Source organism: Phacochoerus africanus, chromosome 1 (genome assembly GCF_016906955.1).
Source record: "Phacochoerus africanus isolate WHEZ1 chromosome 1, ROS_Pafr_v1, whole genome shotgun sequence".
NCBI lineage: Eukaryota > Metazoa > Chordata > Mammalia > Artiodactyla > Suidae > Phacochoerus > Phacochoerus africanus.
The window spans coordinates 83,196,639-83,218,759 of NC_062544.1; the positions used below are offsets into that span (position 1 = coordinate 83,196,639).

Genomic DNA, 22,121 nt, shown 5'->3' on the forward strand with positions numbered 1-22,121 from the left:
CATAGTTTCATTTCCAATCTGTGTTATCAGGAAGCCCTGACAAGATGAAGGGGACAAAGCGGTGACTCCACAGGAGAAAGCAGATGTGTTGTGCTCTACTGAGCTGACCCCTCAGTGATTCCCCCTAAATCTACCCCACTGTTTTTTCCAGATGTCTAAAGACTGCATTCCCAGCCAGGAGATCTGGATTTAGCAATTCCCTAGGAACAGCCCGTGGACAGGTGGGCTAACAATTCTAAGTTCCCACCCCTATGAATCCTTCAAGGTTGGGTTTGGCCCATGGGAAGCACTGTTAAGAGGTGGCCAGATTGGAGAAGAGAGCAGTCAGGGTATTTCTTCTGCACTTTCTCTGTTTTGGCCCCTCCTCCAAGGTCCCAGGGATCCTCCTCTTGCCTCCTTTGGCACAGGGTGGGGTGGGGAGATGGGGGTGGTGATAAAAGCTTCCTAACGGTTGCTAACTTCTCAATCTTTCTTTTTTTTTCTTTTTCTTTTGTCTTTTTCGGGCCACACCCACTGCATATGGAAGTTCCAGGGCTAGGGGTCTAATCAGAGCTGTAGCTGCTGGCCTACGCCAGAGCCACAGCAACACCAATTTGGAGCCACGACTGAGACCTACACCACAGCCCATGGTAACACCAGATCCTCAACCCACTGAGCGAGGCCAGGGATCAAACCCAAAACTAATGGTTCCTAGTCAGATTCATTTCCGGTGCACCACAACAGGAACTCCTCAACCTTTCTTTTCTTTTCTTTCTTTTTCTTTTCACTTTTGGTCACCCTGTGGCATATGGAGGTCCTGGGCCAGGGATCAGATCTGAGCTGAAGTCATGACCCAAGCTGCAACATCAGTAGCACTGGATCTTTAAGCCACTGTGCCGGGCCAGGGATTAAACCCGTGTCCCAGTACTCCCAAGACGCCACTGATCCCATTGCACCACAGCAGGAACTCCTCTTTTTATTTTATTTTTTTCAATTATACTTGATTTATAGTGTTGTATCAATTTCTGCTGTACAGCATAGTGACACAGTCATACATATATACATTCTTTTTCTCATATTCCATCATGCTCTATCCCAAGAGACTGGATATAGTTCCCTAGGCTATTAATTTAGATACAGCCAAAATGGCTAATGAATTCTGAAAGCTGGAGAGAAGAGAACCTCCTCTGACATTCAACCTTCCTTCTTGGCTCCCTCAACGCCACCCACACCTCTGAAGGGGATCCACTCATTCCAGTCTTTTCTCAAACCATCTGAGTTACCTCTTCTTCCTGCTGTTACCTTGTCTGGAACAATCTGTACCAAATCTTACGTAAGAGATGGCTAAGCTATGCTGGGCCTCTCTCCAGGGCAAGGAGTTCAAAGAAAATCAGAGGTTCTCATCTTCTCTCTCAGAACTCATTAGCCATTCTGGCCGTATCTAAATTAAGTGGTACAAAATAATGGCAAACTCCCGTCTATAAATGAGAAAAGTTTTCATTCCTTCATTCACTTGTCCATTCGCCAGATATTTCCTGGGCATCTACCCAATATTTCCCTGGGGAAATAGTGGTAATGAACAAGACAGACACAGTCCCCATCCACGTGCTGCTTACAGTCTAACGTCAACTACCTCCCAGCAGCCGGAAAGCCCCCTGGAGGCAGGGCTAGAACCAGAAGACTTGAGTTTCTTTGAGTCTTGAGCAGATTCTAAAGGAATCTATGACCTAAACAAGGTTAAGAACCACCAAGTTAGACCAAATTAACTATCAAGCTTCCCCCTTGAAAAAGGGAATAGTGACCCACTCATTCCCCAAAGCCTGGAAGTCTTGGCTTAAACTGGGGGAGGGGCATGCTGGGACACACCGTGATGGCACAACCACCCCCAATATTCTCCATGAATTCCTGTCCTCTCCTCCAGTTTCTCACACTTTTATAATTAGCCCCGTGCCCTTCTCTGAGTCCTTCCCTCAGGGCCCACACACGTTGGCAGCACAACATGTCAATGAGCAGTTTTATGAATGGAGAGTGTTGGGAACTGGATTCAGAGCTGCACCCTCCCTCCCGTGAGCCTGTTTCTAGCAAAGGCGGTGAGAGTGAAATTCCTGCCTGCAGCAAAGTATTTCTGAGATTCATGTTGGAGGGACTGACTGAAACAGTTTTTCTGGGGAGAGCCGGGGGTGACCGAGGTGAAGTAAGAGGGCTGTGAGGAGGCAGACTGCAAAGCCTGGGGTCTGTCTGCCCCACTCAAGCCCTCTGGAAACTGTCTGAGTTTCTTCAGAAAGGTTTAAACAGGCCCATGCTGGTAACCTAATACTTCCTCTGCCCAGGGTCGGACAGGACAAGGGCAACAGCCTGGTGCTCTCGAAGAGGTTTCCAGGCTGGGGCAGAAAGAGGCCCCCTCCCCACACTCAGTCTTGTGCCCAGCTCAGCAGCCCCCTCCGCCTCACCCCTCCTCCCCTGAGGCTGAAGAGAAGCCCACCCCAGGGAGGAAGCACAGGAGGGCAGCAGCCAGGGCTGCAGGGGATCTTGCCCCCAGGAGAAAGAGGGGGACTCTCTCCCATTCAGCTGGCTGCAAAGCATGCCCTGTGAGGCAAGTCCCCTGGGTGCCAGGGGAGGGGGTCAGGGGTGTATTTATGGAAACGTCTGGACTCACTCCACTTGCATTCCTCTCTGTCTCTGATAAGCTCCCCACAATTCCCAACCAAAAATGCAAGCTGGCCAAAATGCAGCAAGTGAGGAGAAGAAACAATCTGTCTAAGGGTCTCTGGTTCTGAGAAGCCAGGCAGGGCACAAGGACAGAAGGGGTGTCCCGACGCTGACCGGAGGCCACTGGGGGCCGGCTCCCTCCCAACCTCCCTCTGCCCAGAGTGGAAAGGGAAAAACATCAGGAGGGGCTGCAGAGAGAGCGGAGTTGTGGTCCTGCTTTACCTGCTGAAATTGGGAGCACGCTGTTGAGGAAAGTGGGCTGAGACACGATGAAGCGGAAGAAAAGCTGAAGGTAAATTCCCAGAGTCACTGGATGCAGGACAACCATGCTGGCTGCAGTCTGCAAAGTGTCAAGTTCACAAGGCAGGGCTGCGAGGAGCCTCCTTATCTCTGCTTTGTCTTCCTCACGCTGTTTGCCTCTCTCCTCTCTCTCCCTCTCTTCCCCCCACCTCCCTCCCTCCCTTCCTTCCTCTCTCTCTCCTCTCTCTCTCTCCTTCCCCCATGCCTTTCCCAAGAAAGAATGCCAATCATTTCCCACTAAACCTTCTCCTTACTACACAGGGTTATATTTATCTTAAGCACTGGATCAGATGCCCACATTAAAATTACAATGTCTGAATTTTCTTCTTTGGAGACTTGAGGTAAGTGGCCATTGGAGAGGTGATGAAAAAGGCAGGCACATCTTGCATGTCCACTAGAAGCTGTCCTCAAGGGCAGACGGATTTCCTAATTGATTATTCACAGCACCTACCCCCTCACAACCAAGGTGCCCTGTAGCATCACAGAATCAAATCGATTCAAACTCTCTGGATTCAAACTGAATTTCCATGGAGACAAGTCTTTCTGCTGTCAGTCTATGACTTTTTCACTGCACTGGGGGAAAAATGAAAAGGTGACCCTGAATTTTTTTTTCTTTAATAGACCAATAAAAAGTGGGAGCAGGAGTGGGAAGACTTTATATTTTCCAAAACAGCTTTCTCCATAAAAAAGTATTTATCCTCTCTCCAAAAGCTGTGGCCATGCAAAGCAAAATAAATAGAAAGAGTCAATAGACTATGGAGTGATTGATTATTGATCAAACTGCATTCAGGAAATAACATCATTGAACTGACCTTTGACTAAAGAAAATTCTTCAAATGAAAAGTGTCACATACTTCAATGAATCCTCTTATGAGTTTATAAAGCCTGTTATAGAGATCCTTAGATTACTAAAATAAACTAAAATAATAATCCACAGAGTTGTCTATTTTGCTTTTTTTCTTTTTCGGCCACACCTGAGGCATGCAAAAGTTCCTAGGCCAGGGGTTGAACCTATGCCACAGGAGTGACTGGAGCCACAACAACAACAATGCTGGATCCTTAACCACTAGGCCACCAGGGAACTCCCTGTCCATTTTGCTTTAACCTACATAACACTCTCCCAGTGCCTTGTGGGCATTAATTCAGAAGCAGTGTGGTTGTTCCTGACTCTAGGGTCCAGTAGCTGAGCCCCACTCTGGGGGAAGGTGGGGCTGGGTAAGAGCGCAGGAGGAGGCAATACCCCACAGCTCCAGCACCAGAGGAGCTCAACTTCAGCTCTGCTGTGACCATGGACAAACTGACCTTTCTAAGTCTCGGTTTTCTCATACAATGAAGGCATTTCCTTTTAAAGCTGTGTTGGAAAGGTTAAATGAGGTAACATGCATGATGACTCATATACAAATTAAAATTTGTGTATCAAGTTAGCAAAAATGAAACCTGGGGAGCCATGGTAGATGAGCTGCAGAGATGGCAACCGAAAATCTCTTCCACCCCTGTACGTGCATGCCACTCTTCCCAACAAAAGGTGGGTCTCTTTCCCCTCCTGTCAGGTCTGAGCTGCCCTTGTGACCAGCTTTGACAAACAGAATGTGGCTGAAGTGACACTGTGCAACTTCCAGATATAGCTTGTAAACCTCCAGCCCTAGCAGTGGGCTTTGGGTGGCTTGGAGAAGGTGTAGGCTACATAGGGGGAGAGTAACTTTGAGTAACATGATGCCAGAATCTGAACTTTCGCCATCCAGCCCTGATTCCTCCTCTGAAAAGCCAGGGGGATTTCTCTTTCTCTCAGCACACAGATTCCATCACTGACCTTGCACTTGGCACAGATTTTGTCACTACATCCTGCCTGTGACACCTGCTGGCATTGGTTTTGAACTGCTTCTAAACTACTGTGTGTTGCTATTTAACCTGTGTTAACATCCCTGAGGATGGAAGGCTGTTCCAGAGTTCTGTACACCCCCACAGCCCCAGGACAGTCCTTGTCATCTAAAAATCCTCAACAATGTCAGTTAATGTGACTCAATCACACCATTGTAGGAGGAAAGGAAAGTAGGAAAAGTTATGCTTCAGCCGTAAGCAACTGGCACTTCCCTGCAGCCCCATGCTTTGCACCTGCAGCTGTGGACCAGGGCCTGGTCCAGGGCAGGCTGGGGTCGGGGTGGAGAATGTGGACAACAGCCTGTATCCAGGAGGCTTAAAGTACATGCAGGCCATGGGGGGTGGGATGGGGGGTGGGGGTGGTGTTGGGGAATAAGTCACTGCCGATGCAAATTTATTACAGGAACCTCTACCCTCTAGGGAGGCCTCAGCACAGAGGTATTCACAAGCCCTCCATACTTATTAAACCATGTTTTGTAAATTTCCATTTCCCGTGGACCACATATTTTATGAGCCTATTTCATATGAGGTTACCCTAAGTGACTGAGGCAGAAATTATCATCTCTCTTCAAATCCTCCTGGAAGGGCTCTAAATCTTTCAGAATCTAATAACACAGACTATTAGATTTTTCCAGAAGGAAATTATCTGAGATTTGTGAAAGGCCTACACCAATAAAACCAATCAAAGTTAAAGCCTCCCCGCCAGACCCTGCAGGTAGGGGTGTATACTGAGAAAAAAATCTGGGAGTACCTATCGACACTTAACATGTACATGCCATTTCACCCAGAGAATCTGTAGAACTAAATACTCATTTAATTGTCCAGGGATTTAGATGCAAAGATATTTTTCATAGCCTCAGATTTCAAATAGCCTAAATTTCAATGAAACATTATACAGTCATTACAAAGAATAAAGTAGTTAAAGTAGTCTCTGCAGTGAATGATGGTGGGAAACTGGTCATCCATATGCAAAACAAACAAAAATGAACCATGACGCATACATTGCCCCAAACATAGAAATTAGCTCAAAGGAGATCATAGACCTTAATGTGAGGGCTACAGTTAGTAAACTTTTAGAAGAAAACAGGAGAAAATCTTAGTGACCTTGGATTAGGTGATATTTTCTCTTTTTAAGTTCAAGAATTTAATAAAAATTTATAATTTAAGGTATACAACATGATTTTTTGATGTACATATATATTGTGAAATGATTAGTACAGCCAAGCTAATTAACATATTCATTACCTCATATGGTTGTTTTTTTCCTAGTGAGAACACTTAAAAAGCACTTTCAGAAAATTTCAAGTATAAAAAAAAAAGGAAAAAAAAGAGAGAAAATTTCAAGTATGCAATGTAGTATTAACTATAGTCCACCATGCTGTACTTTAGATCTCTAGAACTTATTCATCTTACATAATTCAAATTTTCTACCCTTTGATCAACATCTTCTTGTTCTCCACCACCTCTAGTAACTATCATTTTATTCCCTACTTCTATGAAAAAAAAAAAGCTTTTTTTTTTTTTTGGTCTTTTTGCCTTTTTCTGGGGCTGTGCCCTCAGCATGTGGAGGTTCCCAGCCACAGCAAAGCCAGATCTGAGCCGCATCTTCGAGGTACACCACAGCTCACGGCGATGCTGGATCCTTAACCCATTGAGCAAGGCCAGGGATCAAACCTGCAACCTTATGGTTCCTAGCCAGATTCATTTCCGCTGGACCAAGATGGGAACTCCAAAAAAAGGCCTTTTTAAATAGGACACAAAGAGCATAAACAATGAAAAAAAATTTTTTTTCACTGGAATTATCAAAATCTGAAAACTGCTTTTCAAAAGACAATGTTAAATTGAAAAGACAAGCCAAAGACTAGAAGAAAATACTTGCAAAACACATATATGATAGGGGGCTGGTATTCAAGATATATAAAGAAATTTTGTAACTCAATAATAATGAGTTGTATACCGGAGACCTAATTAAATAAATGGGCAAAAGGTATGAATGGATGCTTTACCAAAGAAGATACAGAAATGGCAAACAAGCACATGAAAATATACTCAACAGCATTGGTTATTAGGAAAATGGAAATCAAAACAATAGTGAAATACCACTACATACTATTAGACTGGCTAAAATTAAAAACACTGACTCTGGAGTTGCTGTCATGGCTCAGCAAGTTACTAACACGACTAGTATCCATTAGGATGTAGGTTCAATCCCTGGCCTTTCTCAGTGGGTTAAGGATCTGGCATTGCTGTGGCTGTGGTGTAGGCCAACAGCTGCAGCTCCTGTTCAGCCCCTAGCCTGGGAATTTCCATACGCCACTGTAGGTATGGCCGTACAAAGAACAACAACAACAAAAAGACTGACACTTCTATGTGTTAGGGAGGATATGGAGCAACTACAACTCTCATACGATGCTAGTGGGAATGCAAAATGGTACAACCCCTTTGGAAAACAGTTTGGCAATTTCTTATAAAGTTAAATATACACTTTCTACACTACCCAACAATTGTTCTCTTTGGTATTTATCTGAAAAAACAAAAAAAGAAACATAATTCTACCCAAAGACTTGTATGTGAATGTTCATAACCACCTTATTTGTAATAACCCAAAGCTAGAAACAACCCAAAGGGCCATTAACTGGTGACTAGATAAACTGCGTACAAGGCAGCAGTACTCAGTAACATATGATGAACTGCTGGGTCAGTTTTACGTTATGTACAATTTCCCTCAATAAACTTGACTTTAAAGACATTAGAAAAAGTTCCCACTTATGCACTGACAGGGAAGTTTGTCCAGGGAATATTGCTATGTGAAATGGGAAAGTTGCAGTATATCTGACCAAACAAGCAAAATCTACTTATCAATTATGTGTGCAAAGAGAAAGATCTAGAATAATGTACATGGCACAATTGGGATGGAAGCATGTGGGCTGAGGAAAGCAAAAAGGAAATTTTCTTTTTCTATTACTTATGCAAATAATACCTCCTTAACCTTCTTAAACATTTTATACATTTTTATACTTCTTAAGTCTTACACAAATAAGATTTGTATAAGTGGAAATTTTTATAGTTAGTATTATTTAATTTGTAATTTAGAAATAAAAGGATTTTTTTCCCCCAAATCAAATTCCCAGCCATCTTGGAAGGACAAAAGAAAGAAGAAAGGAAAAAAGCATCTTTCCTGCACATCCAAGGCATCTTTCCTGCACATCCAACAAGTCCCTACCGATGTGCTGAGCAGAGCAGACAGACCACTGTTGATTGGTCCTGGCAGAGAACAGAGCTCTAAGCCTGGACTTTCTGGCCCAGGAGGAAGGCTGATTCAGTTACACGAGGCCCTAGCCACTTCCGCTGGCAGCTGTGTCAGCAGGCGGAAAACAAAGCAGGGCAGCTGTGAAGCCTGGGAGAGCCCTTCTTCACAGCTACTGTCCCCACAACTCAGGCTAAAGTTAGAGCCAGAATCACAGTGCAGTGAGAAGCTGGCTTGAGAACCAGAAGAACTAATAAGTCTAAGGACCCTAATCAGAGTCCCGAAGGCCTTGAACCTGCTGATCCTTCTCCAGAGCAGGAGATGGCAGTCCTCTCTTTCAGGGAAGAGATTTGCACTGGTCTGGCCTTGAGCCACCTGGAGTGCCGTCACAATAGTGACAATGATCTAACAGAGCCTTTGTTTAGATCTGTTTAGACCAAAAGGTGCACCCATTCTAAACATACTTGGTTTTAAAAAGCAGAGAAGTTCACATAAATTGAGAAATGTGGCCCACTGTACACTCCTCTTGAAAACATGCTCTATATTTTAGCATATCAAGCCTCTGGGAAGATTTTTTTTCCTGCTTTTTAGGGCCACACCTGCGGCATATGGAGGTGCCCAGGCTAGGGGTCAAATGGGAGCTGCAGCTGCCAGCCTACACCACAGCCATAGCAACTCCAGATCCCTCCAGATCTGAGTCGCATCTGAGACCTATACCACAGCTCACAACAATGCCAGATCCCTAACCCACTGAGCGAGGCCAGGGATCAAACCTGCATCCTCATTTCCGCAGAGCCACTCCCCCATGGGAAGATAGGCAGTAAAGAAAGTCATTTGCCTTACCGTTTCTCCTAAAAAGTATTTGGCTTAAAACCCATTTTCATTTCATTCCTATTATTATCCAACCCTTCCCCCCCACCCTTTTTCTGAACTATGTTTCATACAAAAGCATGTTACTGGTGTGCTAGATAAATAATTATTATGAAGGGCTTTACTTTTTATAAAATCCTCTTTAACATTTCATTTGATGTTCACAAGGGAGGCAGGAGGACTGGATTTAACAATTCCCATTTTACAGATGAGAAAACTGAGGTGACGTGAGGCTGCAGGGACAGCAACAGAGATTCAAGTCCCTATCTGGTAGATGGATCGATCACTGGCAAGACTGGCCCTGAACCCCTCATGCTGACACTCCAGCCGGATGCTACCAGTGCTCCCAGGCCTTAGACCAAATGTGCTCCCCAAAGGAGTATCAGCCAACCTCGTCTCTACCTGACATCAGACTAAGAAATGCTGAGCCCAAGAAGCATTCAGCTATGAAGAGGGAAAACCACATTCTTGGCAGGGAAACAGGAAAGTCACAGCTTTCAAACAGAAAGTCAGGGAGGGCTGGAGATGTCAGAGGAATCCCCAAAATGGTTTGTGACAACCAAGGAGCCGTGGTTCTTGAAGTGATCCTCACAGGCAGGGAAAGCGTCCTGTGTCCTGAGCAAAGCCAGCTTCCTGATGTTAGGTATTTCAAGAATCATAGAAACAAAAGAGCTCAAAATAACTCTTAAGCCACCAAAGGGCACAACAGACCTCGGTCCACTCTCGCAGGTGGGGTGGTGGGTCTGCCCCAGGTTTCCCCAAGAATGCACCTCAGAAAACATGGTCGACATTCACTTGCTTCTCTTCTAGCCAAGCAAATACATGTTCCTTGTTTACAGCCTGTACTTACCACATGTTCATTATATACGTAGGAAGGATGTTACCACCTTCAACCCCATCACCTGCTCCTACCTCCCCCGATGGCAAAACTCATCACCACCACCATCCTACCTTGGATCCCAAAAGACTGGATGGGATGGGGAGGAGGGGCCACCTCACAGCGTGATATGGGCCCAAGGTAAAAGCAAAGGGTCAGTCTCAAAGCTTGGAGCTAGTACAGCTGAAGGTGGTGGTCGAGGGCCTGGGGCCATGGTGTTTGCTGAGGCCCTGGAACAGGACTGCACCGAACACAACACTAGGCCAGGGCTGGCCAGGTATCCAAAGGGTGGGAAAGGGGCCCCTGCTTCATATAATCACACACACGCCACTCTTGTTATGGGAAAGGAGATCTTAACCAGTGGGAACAATATTGGGAGCTGCCGAGGGGTGTTTCAGAACTATAGACTTTTAAGTAACCAAAGTGAAGGAGAACACAAAGAGCACGGCAGCCCCATGCTACAGTGGAGTCTGCACTTAATGAGGCCCCATGGCTCCTGCAACCAGGAGGCGCCCTCGTGCTGCAGGCTGTACAGGAACAGACTTCAAATTGAGGTCTCTGTATTTGCAGTATTTAAGCCGGTCTGTAAAGTCTTAAAGTGCTTTTAAAATGCTCAATCCCCAGGAAAGGGCTACCTGCACAGTCAGGGTTAAGAGGAATCAGTGATTTTTTTTTTTTTTTTTTAAGCACTAGAAAGATAAAAAAAATGTTCCATGGTAATGAGATCCTGCTGTATAGTACAGGGAACTATGTCTAGTCACTTATAATGGAACATGATGGAGGATAATGTGAGAAAAAGAATGTGTATATATGTGTGACTGGGTCACTTTGCTGTCCAGTAGAAATTGACAGAACACTGTAAACCAACTATAATGGAAAACATAAAAATAAAATACAAAAAAAATGTTCTGTGAAGTGACCATGGATTATGTAATAACTTGTTTCCTTATATACAAAGTTCCCAAATGTTTTGCAGACATATGTGTGTCCTTAGGAAGTAGATGCATAAGGTTAAACTGGAAAAGGAATGACTCAGGAAGGTAAGAGAGAGGTCAGAGGATTCATTCATTCAGTCAACGAATAATTATATTGTGTCCCATGCAAAGATCTAAGAGTTAGGGATTTAGTGTGAACTGAATATACAAAATTCCTTGCTCTCCGGAAATTGCATTCTAGTGAAGGTATAAACACAGAAAAGAAGTAGCCCAGGCAGAGCCCAAGCATGCAGTGTGATACAGAATGGAGAGATATAATTAGTCAGGGAGTGCCTCCCTGAGGAGGTAACATCTTGGCAGAGACCTGAGGGGAAGTGGTGTGTTTCAGGAGCAGAAAGGAGCCCCCTGTAGCTGGAGTAGAAAGCAGGGCTGGTGAGGAAGACTGGGTGGGAGAAGCCACTGGGGCCAGGTCATGTAGAGTCCAGGCTTAGTTTTAAGATGGAAGCCAGTGGAGAACACTGAACAGAGGAGAGGAAAGCTCAGACTCATATTGCAGAGAAATGGCAAGAAATGGACTTAGAGAAGTGGACTGTGGGGGAAAAAAGAAAGAAAGAAAAGAGAGTTTCCATTGTGGCTCATTGGGTCAAGAATTCAACTAGGATCCATGAGGATGCAGGTTTGATCCCTGGCCTCTCTCAGTGGGTTAAGGATCTAGTGTTGCCATGAGCTGTGGTGTAGGCCGGCAGCTGCAGCTCCAATTCAGCCCCTAGTCTGGGAACTTCCATACTCTCTCTTTTCCTAAAAAGAAAAAAAGAAAGAAAAGAAAGAAAGAAGTGGACTGTGGGCGGATGATGGAGCCCCATTAAGATGATCCTGAAGGTGGAAATGATGGAGGTGGAGAATCACCACCAGAGTAGGTGTATTTCTTTTTTTTCTTTCTTTCTTTTTTTTCTTGTTTTATTATTTTAATTTTTTTCTGCTGTACAGCATGGGGACCAAGTTCCTCTTAGATGTATACATTTTTTCCCCCACCCTTTGTTCTGTTGCAATATAAGTATCAAGACATAGTTCTCCATGCTACTCAGCAGGATCTCCTTGTAAATCCATTCCAAGTTGTATCCAATAACCCCAAGCTCCCAATCCCTCCCACTCCCTCCCTCTTCCCCGGGGCAGCCACAAGTCTATTCTCCAAGTCCATGATTTTCTTTTCTGTGGAAAGGTTCACTTGTGTTATATATTAGATTCCAGTTACAAGTGATATCATATAGTATTTGTCTTTGCCTTTCTGACTAATTTCACTTAGTATGAGAGTCTCTAGTTCCATCCATGTTGCTGCAAATGGCATTATGTCATTCTTTTTTATGGCTGAGTAGTATTCCATTGTGTATATATACCACCTCTTCCGAATCCAATCATCTGTCGATGGACATTTGCATTGTTTCCTTGTCTTGGCTATTGTGAATAGTGCTGCAATGAACATGTGGGTGCATGTGTCTCTTTTAAGTAGAGTTTTGTCTGGATATATGCCCAAGAGTGAGATAGCAGGGTTATATGGAAGTTCTATGTATAGATTTCTAAGGTATCTCCAAACTGTTCTCCATAGCGGCTGTACCAGCTTACATTCCCACCAACACTGCAGGAGGGTTCCCTTTTCTCCACAGCCCCTCCAGCACTTGTTATTTGTGGACTTATTAAAGATGACCATTCTGACTGGTGTGAGGTGGTATCTCATGGTAGTTTTGATTTGCATTTCTCTTATAATCAGCGATGTTAAGCATTTTTTCATGTGCTTGTTGGCCATCTGTATATCTTCCTTGGAGCAATGTCTATTCAGGTCTTTTGCCCACTTTTCCATTGGGTGATTGGCTTTTTTGCTGTTGAGTTGTATAAATTGCTTATGTATTCTAGAGATTAAGCCCTTGTCTATTGCATCACTTGAAAGTATTTTCTCCCATTCTGTAAGTTGTCTTTTTTTTTTTTTTTTTTGGTTTCCTTTGCTGTGCAAAAGCTTTTCAGTTTGATTAGGTCCCACTGGTTTATTTTTGCTCTTATTTCTGTAGCTTTGAGAGAACGACTTGAGAAAGTATTCATGATGTTGATGTCAGAGAGTCTTTTGCCTATGTTCTCTTCAAGGAGTTCGATGGTGTCTTGTCTTATATTTAAGTTTTTCAGCCATTTTGAGTTTATTTTTGTGCATGATGTGAGGGTGTGTTCTAGTTTCATTGATTTGCAAGCAGCTGTCCAGGTTTCCCAGCAATGCTTGCTGAATACACTTTCTTTTTCCCATTTTATGTTCTTGCCTCCCTTGTCAAAGATTAATTGACCATAGGTGTCAGGGTTTATTTCTGAGTTCTCTATTCTGTTCCATTGGTCTGTCTGTCTGTTTTCATACCAGTACCACACTGATTTGATGACTATGGCTTTGTAACATTGCTTGAGGTCTGGGAGGATTATGCCCCCTGCTTGGTTTTTGTTTCTCAGAACTGCTTTGGCAATTCTGGGTCTTTTGTGGTTCCATATAAATTTTTGGATTGTTTATTCTCTTTCTGTGAAAAATGTCATGGGTAATTTGATAGGGATTGCATTGAATCTGTAGATTGCCTTGAGTAGCATGGCCATTTTTACAATATTGATTTTTCAGATTGGATGTATTTCTTTCTTTTTTTTTTTTTTTTGTCTTTTTGCCATTTCTTGGGCCGCTCCCACGGCATATGGAGGTTCCCAGGCTAGGGGTCGAATCGGAGCTGTAGCTGTCGGCCTATGCCAGAGCCACAGCAACGCGGGATCCGAGCCGTGTCTGCAACCTACACCACAGCTCATGGCAACACCGGATCGTTAACCCACTAAGCAAGGGCAGGGACTGAACCCGCAACCTCATGGTTCCTAGTCGGATTTGTTAACCACTGCGCCACGACGGGAACTCCTGTTTCTTAAACGTTCTTATACTGCTACTCTTTACTTCTATTTAAAATTTTTATTTATTTATTTATCTATATGTCTATTTATTTATTTTTAAATTTTGTCCACACTGTCGGCATGTGGAAGTTCCTGGGCCAGGAATCAAACCCACGCCACAGCAGTGACCTGAGCCATAGTAGTGACAATGTTGAATGCTTAACCCACTGCACCAGAAGAAATTTGCTAAGAGGTAAATTTTAACTGTAGTTCTCAGGAAGGGATTCATGGAAGAGTCTGAGGCCTTTCTGACCTCAAGGGAGAAAAACACCAACACCAACCACTGGTCATCAAACACCCATTGTACTTACATGCATGTTATTTTTGGAAAGCCTCACAGCACCTCTGGGAAGTGGCCATCACTCTCTCCATGTTACAGATGCAGAAACAGAGGCCAATGAAGGCAGCTTAGGTAACCTGACCTGGGCCAGACAGCTAGGACACAAATACCCCAAAGCCTGTGTACTCTACAGCACCAGCCCGTCCAGGCACTGCAGGGACTAGGGAGGCATATGAAGGTATCTGCCCAGACACAGGGTGGGTGGTCATGGCTCTTCAGGGCCCAGTGGCAGGACCTCGCGGCCAGAGAGTCCTCATAGGAAAGAGAATGAGCTGAGATGGAGGACGCAGGCAGATCCTGGTGGCCTGGAACACAGAAGGTCAAGGGGAAGATTTTACTCACCTACAGGGCACCTCAGCTCCTGCTCCTGCATTGAGTTGCCAGTGGGGAAGGTTGGCCTTGTGTTTTCCTCCTATTCTAGAATCCCCGTTATTCCCTTCCCCAGGAAAGCCTCACCCTCCCCCTCAGATCCCAGCTCTCCCAGGTCTCCCCTGTGGAAATGTTCTCTCCTCCGGGAAGACCCTGCCAGGAGGGATGTGTTTGCTCCTGGGAACTTCCCCAGGGGTCTCCATGACCTTCATTCTTGCACTTGGAGGGCAGTGTGTGGGACGGCAAGAGCTCTATGGTTTCAAGTTGGAATCTGGGTCAGCCACTCACCAGCTGAGGAACTCCTCAGAGTTTAATGGAGATAACATCCCTTTGAGGCAGCTGGAGTCTCCCTAGACTAGGAACAGCCGGATCTCAGGACTCACTTCTCCCCAGCCAGAACCTTGGGGGCTCCATGCAAGCCTCACACCCAAGTGGGAAATGGGGACACTTTACTTATTGTGGTAACAATCAAGACAGATTCTGGCAAAGGCTAAGCTGGGGTATGTGGGTCAGACCAGGAAGCCACAGAAGGTTGCTGCTTTCTCCCCAAAGAATGGAAACTAGCCCTTCTTTGGGCTTCTGCTAGCTTTCTGAAACTCCAGGACAAGAATGAGGGTAGGGTTGGGGACTAAAACTAGACCTGGGTGAGTGGCCCCTAGGAATTCTCAGGAGGCCACAGAGCTGATTTTTAAGGCAGAGTGACCCCACCCATGAGCCGCATGGCCCTATCAATGTTCCAGGTTCTTATTCATCAGACCCATGACTCCTTTTTTTGGAAGGCATGGGTACATGGCCTTAGAAGGGGTGGCACAGGGTGTAAATGTGAAGAGAGGGATCTCCTCTTCTATTCCATGGATTCAATATACCACATCTAAATGCCTTTTACAATGCCTTACCACCAGATAGGAACCATCTAAACTATTCAAAAAGAATACTTATGTTTGGGTATTTGTTAATATACACTGATTTTTTTTTTCTTTTTATGGCCACACTTGTGGCATATGGAAGTTCCCGGGCTGGGGCTGAATCAGAGCTGCAGCTGCTAGCATACACCACAGCCATAGCAACACTGGATTTAAGCTGCATATGCAATTTATGAGGCAGCTTGTAGCAATGCCGGATGCTTAACCCACTGAGGGCCAGAGATCAAACCTATATCCTCATGGATATTAGTCAGGTGTTTGGTGTTTTGTTTTTTGTTTGTTTTTTTTTTTTTAATTTTTTTAGGGCCACACCTGAGGCATATGGAGGTTCCCAGGCTAGGGGTCAAATTGGAGCTGTAACTGCCAGCCTACACCACAGCCACAGCAATGCCAGATCCCAGCTGCGCCTGTGATGTCCACCATAGCTCACAGCTGGATCTTTAACCCACTGAGCAAGGCCAGGGATTGAACGTGTATCCTCATGGACACTAGTTGGTTTCATTACCACTGAGCCACAATGGGGACTCCATGTTTGTGTATGTATACACATGCTAATGTAAATGGAGCTCTTGTCTGAGCTTTCAGCCTCACAATATAGTTATTCTGGTATATGTCTTATTTCTCTTAGCAAATCACTATTTCCTTGAGCACAAGGCCCATGGCTGTTCTTTCTCTTTATCCCTTCAAGTGTCAAGTCTGATGCACAGGAGACCTTCAGTAAGTGTTCAGTGAATTAATGAGTGGATTTCCACAGTACATTCAAGATAGATAAACTACATTGTCATATATACATGACCCTGCAAGTAATTCAGCCTGGGTTAAGAGTCCCTTTGCAAAGTCTCAGAACAAAGTTGCCTTTTGTCAAAGGAAATGTAAGTTTTCAGCTGTGGAGGCCTTAGCTGAAAATGACATGACACATGTAGGGCACCTTTGACACAGTCTGCCCTATAATGTTAGGTTCCAGAGTCCCCCGTGTAAGGTGGGGCTGGGTGAGGGCCTTCACACCCACCTCCCCTCCCCTCCCTCCCCCAGGCGCTCTCCACCATGTGTAGGGCACCTCCCACATCAGGCATGCACCTGGTCTGGAACAAAACAACTAGCTCTGCCCAGCTCTGGCTTCCATGCCTCAATGCAATGTCAACTAGCCCAGAGAAACAGTCTTCAGAGGTGAAGATATCCTCATTTACAGTATGTGATTCTCCACATGCTCTCTGGACAATGTTTTAATCCAGTATACTCATTTGCTAGAGCTGCCACGACCAAAATACCACACATTGGTATTAAACAACAAAGTATACTCATTTGCTAGAGCTGCCATGACCAAAATACCACACATTGGTTTAAACAACAAATGTATTTTCTCAGAGTTCTTGAAGCTGGAAGTCCAAGATCAAGATGTCTGCAGGTTTGGTGACTTGCATATATGTAGTTGACACCTGATCTGTTGTCTGTGTGTCCAAATTTCTTCATCTTATAAGGACACCAGTCAGATTGAATTAGGGCCCACCCATAAGGCCTCATTTAAACTTAATCACCTCTTTAAAGGTCCTATCTCCAAATGCAGTTACAGTTTGGGTGTAAGTACTGGGTGTTAGAGCTTCAGGATGTAAATTTGGGGGTGGATACAATTCAGAGAACTGGACTCAAGATCATTTCCTGGCTGTGTATTCACGGGTAGGCTCCAAATGAGCTTTCGCTTCCTCACTTGGAAACCAGGCTCCTGGGTTTTGTGATAATCAAAGGAATTACCACGTGGAGAGTGCCTGGCACACAGTGGGTGCTTATGGAAGGCTGGCTTCCCCCTCAACCTGGAGGTGGGAGTGTTTAGACTCTTGGATACTAACGGGCTTACAGACTTGATGGGTGAGAGGAGAGGACTGCTCACAGCTTCTTTTAGCCCTGAGCTAACCAAGGAGAAAGAAGGCTTCTATGGAGTGGATGCATTAAGGATGTTTCTCAGACTTCCATGCAGACTGAAGGTAGGGGCTGCACAGGAAACAGATCAGGTGTCAACTACATATATGGAGTATACAGGGAGTGTCAGTCCCTCTCTTTTGGTGTTGGCACCTAACACCCCTTGGTATTTGAACCAGATATGAGGCTGAAGTTTTAGTATAGATTGAGCTGGACTTTCCTTTTTTTTTCATTTTTGTCTTTATAGGGCTGTACCTATTGCACATGGAAGTTCCCAGGCTAGGCATTGAATAGGAGCTGCAGATGCTGGCCTATACCACAGCCATGGCAACGTGGGGTCTGAACCATGGCTGCAACCTACACCACAGTTCATGGCAACACTGGATCCTTAATCCACTGAGTGAGGCCAGGGATTGAACCCACGTCCTCATGGATACTAGTTGGGTTCATTACTGCTGAGCCACGATGGGAACACCTGAGCTGGACTTACTAAAGCCTGAAAATGAGAGTTGGTTTATACCTGAAACTGACAGCAAAAGCTATGACTCCTATTTGAACTACTGCCTGAGATCTATGAAAGGGGAATGTGATAGAGCTTTAAGAACCTAAAACTTTGAATTAACTGGTTATTAGATTTATTATTTCTTGTCTCTTTGTTGAATTATATCACTTAATATTCCTCAAAGCACAAAAAAATTTAGATCTTTCAACTTTTCCAGCAATACAAGGGTCAATTCAAAGCCTTCTCGTAATGAAATAATGCCATTTGCAGCTACATGGATGGACCTAGAGACTATCATACCAAGTTAAGTAAGTCAAAAGGAGAAAGACAAATATCATATGATATCACTTATATGTGGAATCTAAAATATGGCATAAACGAATTTATCCACAAAACAGTCAAGGGGAAGAGGGAGTGTGAGAGGGAAGGATTGGGAGATTGGGGTTAGCAGATGAAAACATAAATAGAATGGACAAACAACAAGGCCCTATGGTGTAGCACAGGGAACTATATTCAATATCCTGTGATAAACCATAATGGAAGAGAATATGAAAAAGAATGTATATACATGTGTAATTGAATCACTTTGCTGTAACAGCAGAAATTGATACAACATTGTAAGTCAACTGTACTTCAATAAAATAAAAATTTTAAAAAGCATTCTTTTTTTAAAATTTTTATGGCTGCATCTACAGCATATGGAAGTCTCCAGACTAGGGGTCAAATCAGAGCTGCAGCTGCCAGCCTACACCATAGCCACAGCAACACCAGATCCAAGCCGCATCTGTGACTTTAGATATAACCACAAAAAGCACAGGTAACAAAAACAAAGATAGTGAAATGAGATTGCATTAAACTAAAAAGCTTCTGGAGTTCCCGTCGTGGCGCAGTGGTTAACGAATCCGACTAGGAACCATGAGGTTGCGGGTTCGATCCCTGCCCTTGCTCAGTGGGTTAACGATCCGGCGTTGCCATGAGCTGTGGTGTAGGTTGCAGACGCGGCTCGGATCCCGCGTTGCTGTGGCTCAGGCATAGGCCAGTGGCTACAGCTCCGATTCAACCCCTAGCCTGGGAACCTCCATATGCCGAGGGAGCGGCCCAAGAAATAGCAACAACAACAACAATAACAACAACAACAAAAGACAAAAATAAATAAATAAATAAAATAAAAAGCTTCTGTACAACAAAGGAAATAAGAAACAATGAAGAAACAATCTATATAATGGGGAAAATATCTGCAAACCATACATACGATAAATATCTGCAAACCATACATATGATAAAAGGATTAATATTCAAAATATACAAGGAACTCAAACAACTCAAGCAATAATACAAATAAATTGATTTTAAAATGGGCAAGAACCAAAGTTCCCGTTATGGCACAGCAGAAATGAATCTGACTAGGAACCATCAGGTTTTGGTTTCGATCCCCGGCCTTGCTCAATGAATTAAGGATCTGGCATTGCTGTGAGCTGTGGTGTAGGTCACAGAGGCATCTCGGATCCTGCATTGCTGTGGCTGTGGTGTAAGCCGACAGCCGTAGCTTTGATTTGACCCCTAGCCTGGGAACCTCCATATGCCACAGGTATGGCCCTAAAAAGCAAAAAAAGGAAAAAATGGGCAAAACCTGAATAGATATTTTTCCAAAGATACCCAAATGGTCAACAGGTATGTGAAAAAATGCTCAACATTACTAATCATGATGGAAATGCAAATCAAAACCACAATGATATATCACCTCACACCTGTCAGAATGGTTATCATCAAAATAATAAAAGATGAAGTATTGGCAGAAGAGGGAACCCCTGTGTGCTGTTGGTGGGAATATAAATTGGTACAGCCATTATGGAAAATAACAATTAAAATTACTTCCTCAAAAAATGAAAAATAGAACTACTATATAGTTAAGGAATGCCACTTCTGGACACATCCAAAGGAAATGAGATTACTGCCTCAAAGAGCTATCTGCACTCCCATATTTACCACAGAAATATTCACAATAGCCAAAGTATGGAAGTTACCTAAGTGTCTGAAAACAAATGAATAAAGAAAAAATATTTTTTTTCAAATATGAAAAAATGAAACATCATTCAATTTTTAAAAAGAAGGAAATCCTGCCATTTGTGACAGTACGGATGTCGTAGCTCAGCCTGCTCTAACAATGTACCACAGACCGGGCAGCTTATAAAAAACATAAATTTATTTCTCACAGTTCCAGAGGCTGCAAGTCCAAGGTCGGGTGCCTGCATGGTCAGGTTCTGGTGAGAATCTTCTCCCAGGGTGAGGACTGCTGACTGCTTGTTGTGTCCTCACATGGAGGAAAGGGTAAGCAAGCTCTCTGGGGTCTCCTTTATAAGGTCACTAAACCCATTCATGAGGGCTCCTCCCTCTTGACCAAATCACCTGCCAAAGGGACCTTCTAATACCATCACCTTGGAGGATAGAATTTTGGCATGTGACTTGGAGGTTGGGGGAAGCAGAGAAGGCAAATATTCAGATCACAGAAGAACCTGGAGGACATTATGCTAAGTGAAATAAAATGAGCTAGGCACAGGAAGACAAACGCTACATGACCTCACTTATATGTGGAACCTAAAAAAGTCAATTTCAGGGAGCTCCCGTGGTGGCTGAGCGGTAACAAACCCAACCAGTATCTATGAGGATGAGGGTTCAATCCCTGGTCTTGCCCAGTGGGTTAAGGATTCAGCATTGCCATGAGCTGTGGTGTAGGTCGAAGAAGCGGCTTGGATCCTGAGTTGCCGTGAGCTGTGGTGTAGGCTGGTGGCTACAGCTCCCATTCGACTCCTGGCCTGGGAACCTCCATATGCTGCAAGTACAGCCCTAAAAAAAAAAGGAAGGAAGGAAGGAAGGAAGGAAGGAAGGGAAGAAAATAGTTCAGCCCCTCTGTGGGGTGTTCAGGCCCTCTATGCCCTCCCAGTCTCAGAAAGAACTCCTGTTTAAGTCTATATTCAAGTAGCTCTAACGTGTTCATCCTGAGGCATCTTCACACAGGACTGGAGACGTGGTGCTCCTGCTCACCACTGCTCTGCCAGCTCTGAGTACTGGCATTTTGGGGGCCACAGTGCCAGGCAGCAGGGAGAGGTCCCCTGTTGTATCCACCTGTGTATCTACTCCCACTGCTCCTCCCTCTGTTCCTGCAGGGCTTGGCTGAAGGCTAAAGAAGAGATATGCACAGAGCCCAGCAATTTGAGATCCTCCTCTTCTGAGGGCATGAATGCAAGTGTGGTTGATGGGAGGGGTAGAGGGCAGAGCCAGGGCCACTAGGGGGTTGCAGGGCCCAGTCTCTGCAGTCATCTGCAGGCGTGGCTGGGGCTGGAGGCTCTTCAGAGACCTCAGTTTCTTGCTGCACAGACTTCTTCATAGGGCTTCGTGAGTGTCTTCATGATGCGGTCACCAGGCTTCCCAAGAGCAAGTGATCCAAGAGTAAGAAAAGGGAAAGGGCCACAATGCCTTTTGTGACCTAGTCCTGGAAGTGACACACTCTTACTGGAACCAAGTCACTGAGTGCACACCACAAACAAAAGGAAGGAGAACTGAGCTCCACCTCTTGAAGGGAGGAGCACTAAAAAAATCTGTGGCCATTCTTTCACTTGTCTGCTTCTTCTTCTTCTTTTTTTTTTTTGTCTTTTTAGGGCCACACCTGCGGCGTATGGAGGTTCTCAGGCTAGGGGTCGAATCAGAGTTGTAGCCTCTGGCCTAAGCCACAGCCACAGCAATGCCAGAAACGAGCCAAGTCTGTGACCTACACCACAGCTCACGGCAACACTGGATTCTTAACCCATTGAGTGAGGCCAGGGATCGAACCTGCATCCTCACAGATGCTAGTCAGATTTGTTTCCTCTGAGCCACGATAGGAACTCCTTGTCTGCTCTTCTTGAGTCAGTACTGTGCATTCCAGCCTGCTCTCTCCTTCTCAGAAGGCTTCTTGGTTCCTTTTGCATCCTTGCCAGCTCTTTACCCTGCATCTGCAGTGGGCCTGTAGCTGGTCCTCCTCTTGAGCCTAGCACTCTTTCTCCAACTAGGTGACATTGTGGCCCAGAACCAATTCACACCTGACACCCACTTTCCTCTCCAGACACCCTGTGCTTTGGAAATGAGACGTACCTGGACAGGAGAAAAATGGGCCAAGTTTCCTCTCTTAGATGCCTGGAACTAAAAACTTATGAATCTGGGGTAAAGAAGTTTAACTCGAACGTGTATCAGATAACCCAGAGGGCTCGTTAAAACATGGATTTCCTAGTTTCTGACTCAGAAGTCTTGGAAGTTGGTTAGGGATTTGCACATCTTATGTTTCCAGGT

The 22,121-nt window shown here is 44.7% G+C and overlaps 1 protein-coding gene across 1 annotated transcript in view; it reads right to left on the reverse strand.

The window, feature by feature from the left end:
• COLQ (collagen like tail subunit of asymmetric acetylcholinesterase) overlaps positions 1 to 3,104 on the reverse strand; it is a 75,847-nt gene extending 72,743 nt beyond the window's left edge. The window contains exon 1 of the mRNA XM_047768608.1: positions 2,911 to 3,104. Coding sequence (XP_047624564.1) covers positions 2,911 to 3,016 — 106 coding nt within the window. The 5' untranslated portion in view covers positions 3,017 to 3,104. The remainder of the gene's footprint in view (positions 1 to 2,910) is intronic.
• Positions 3,105 to 22,121: the final 19,017 nt, after the last annotated feature.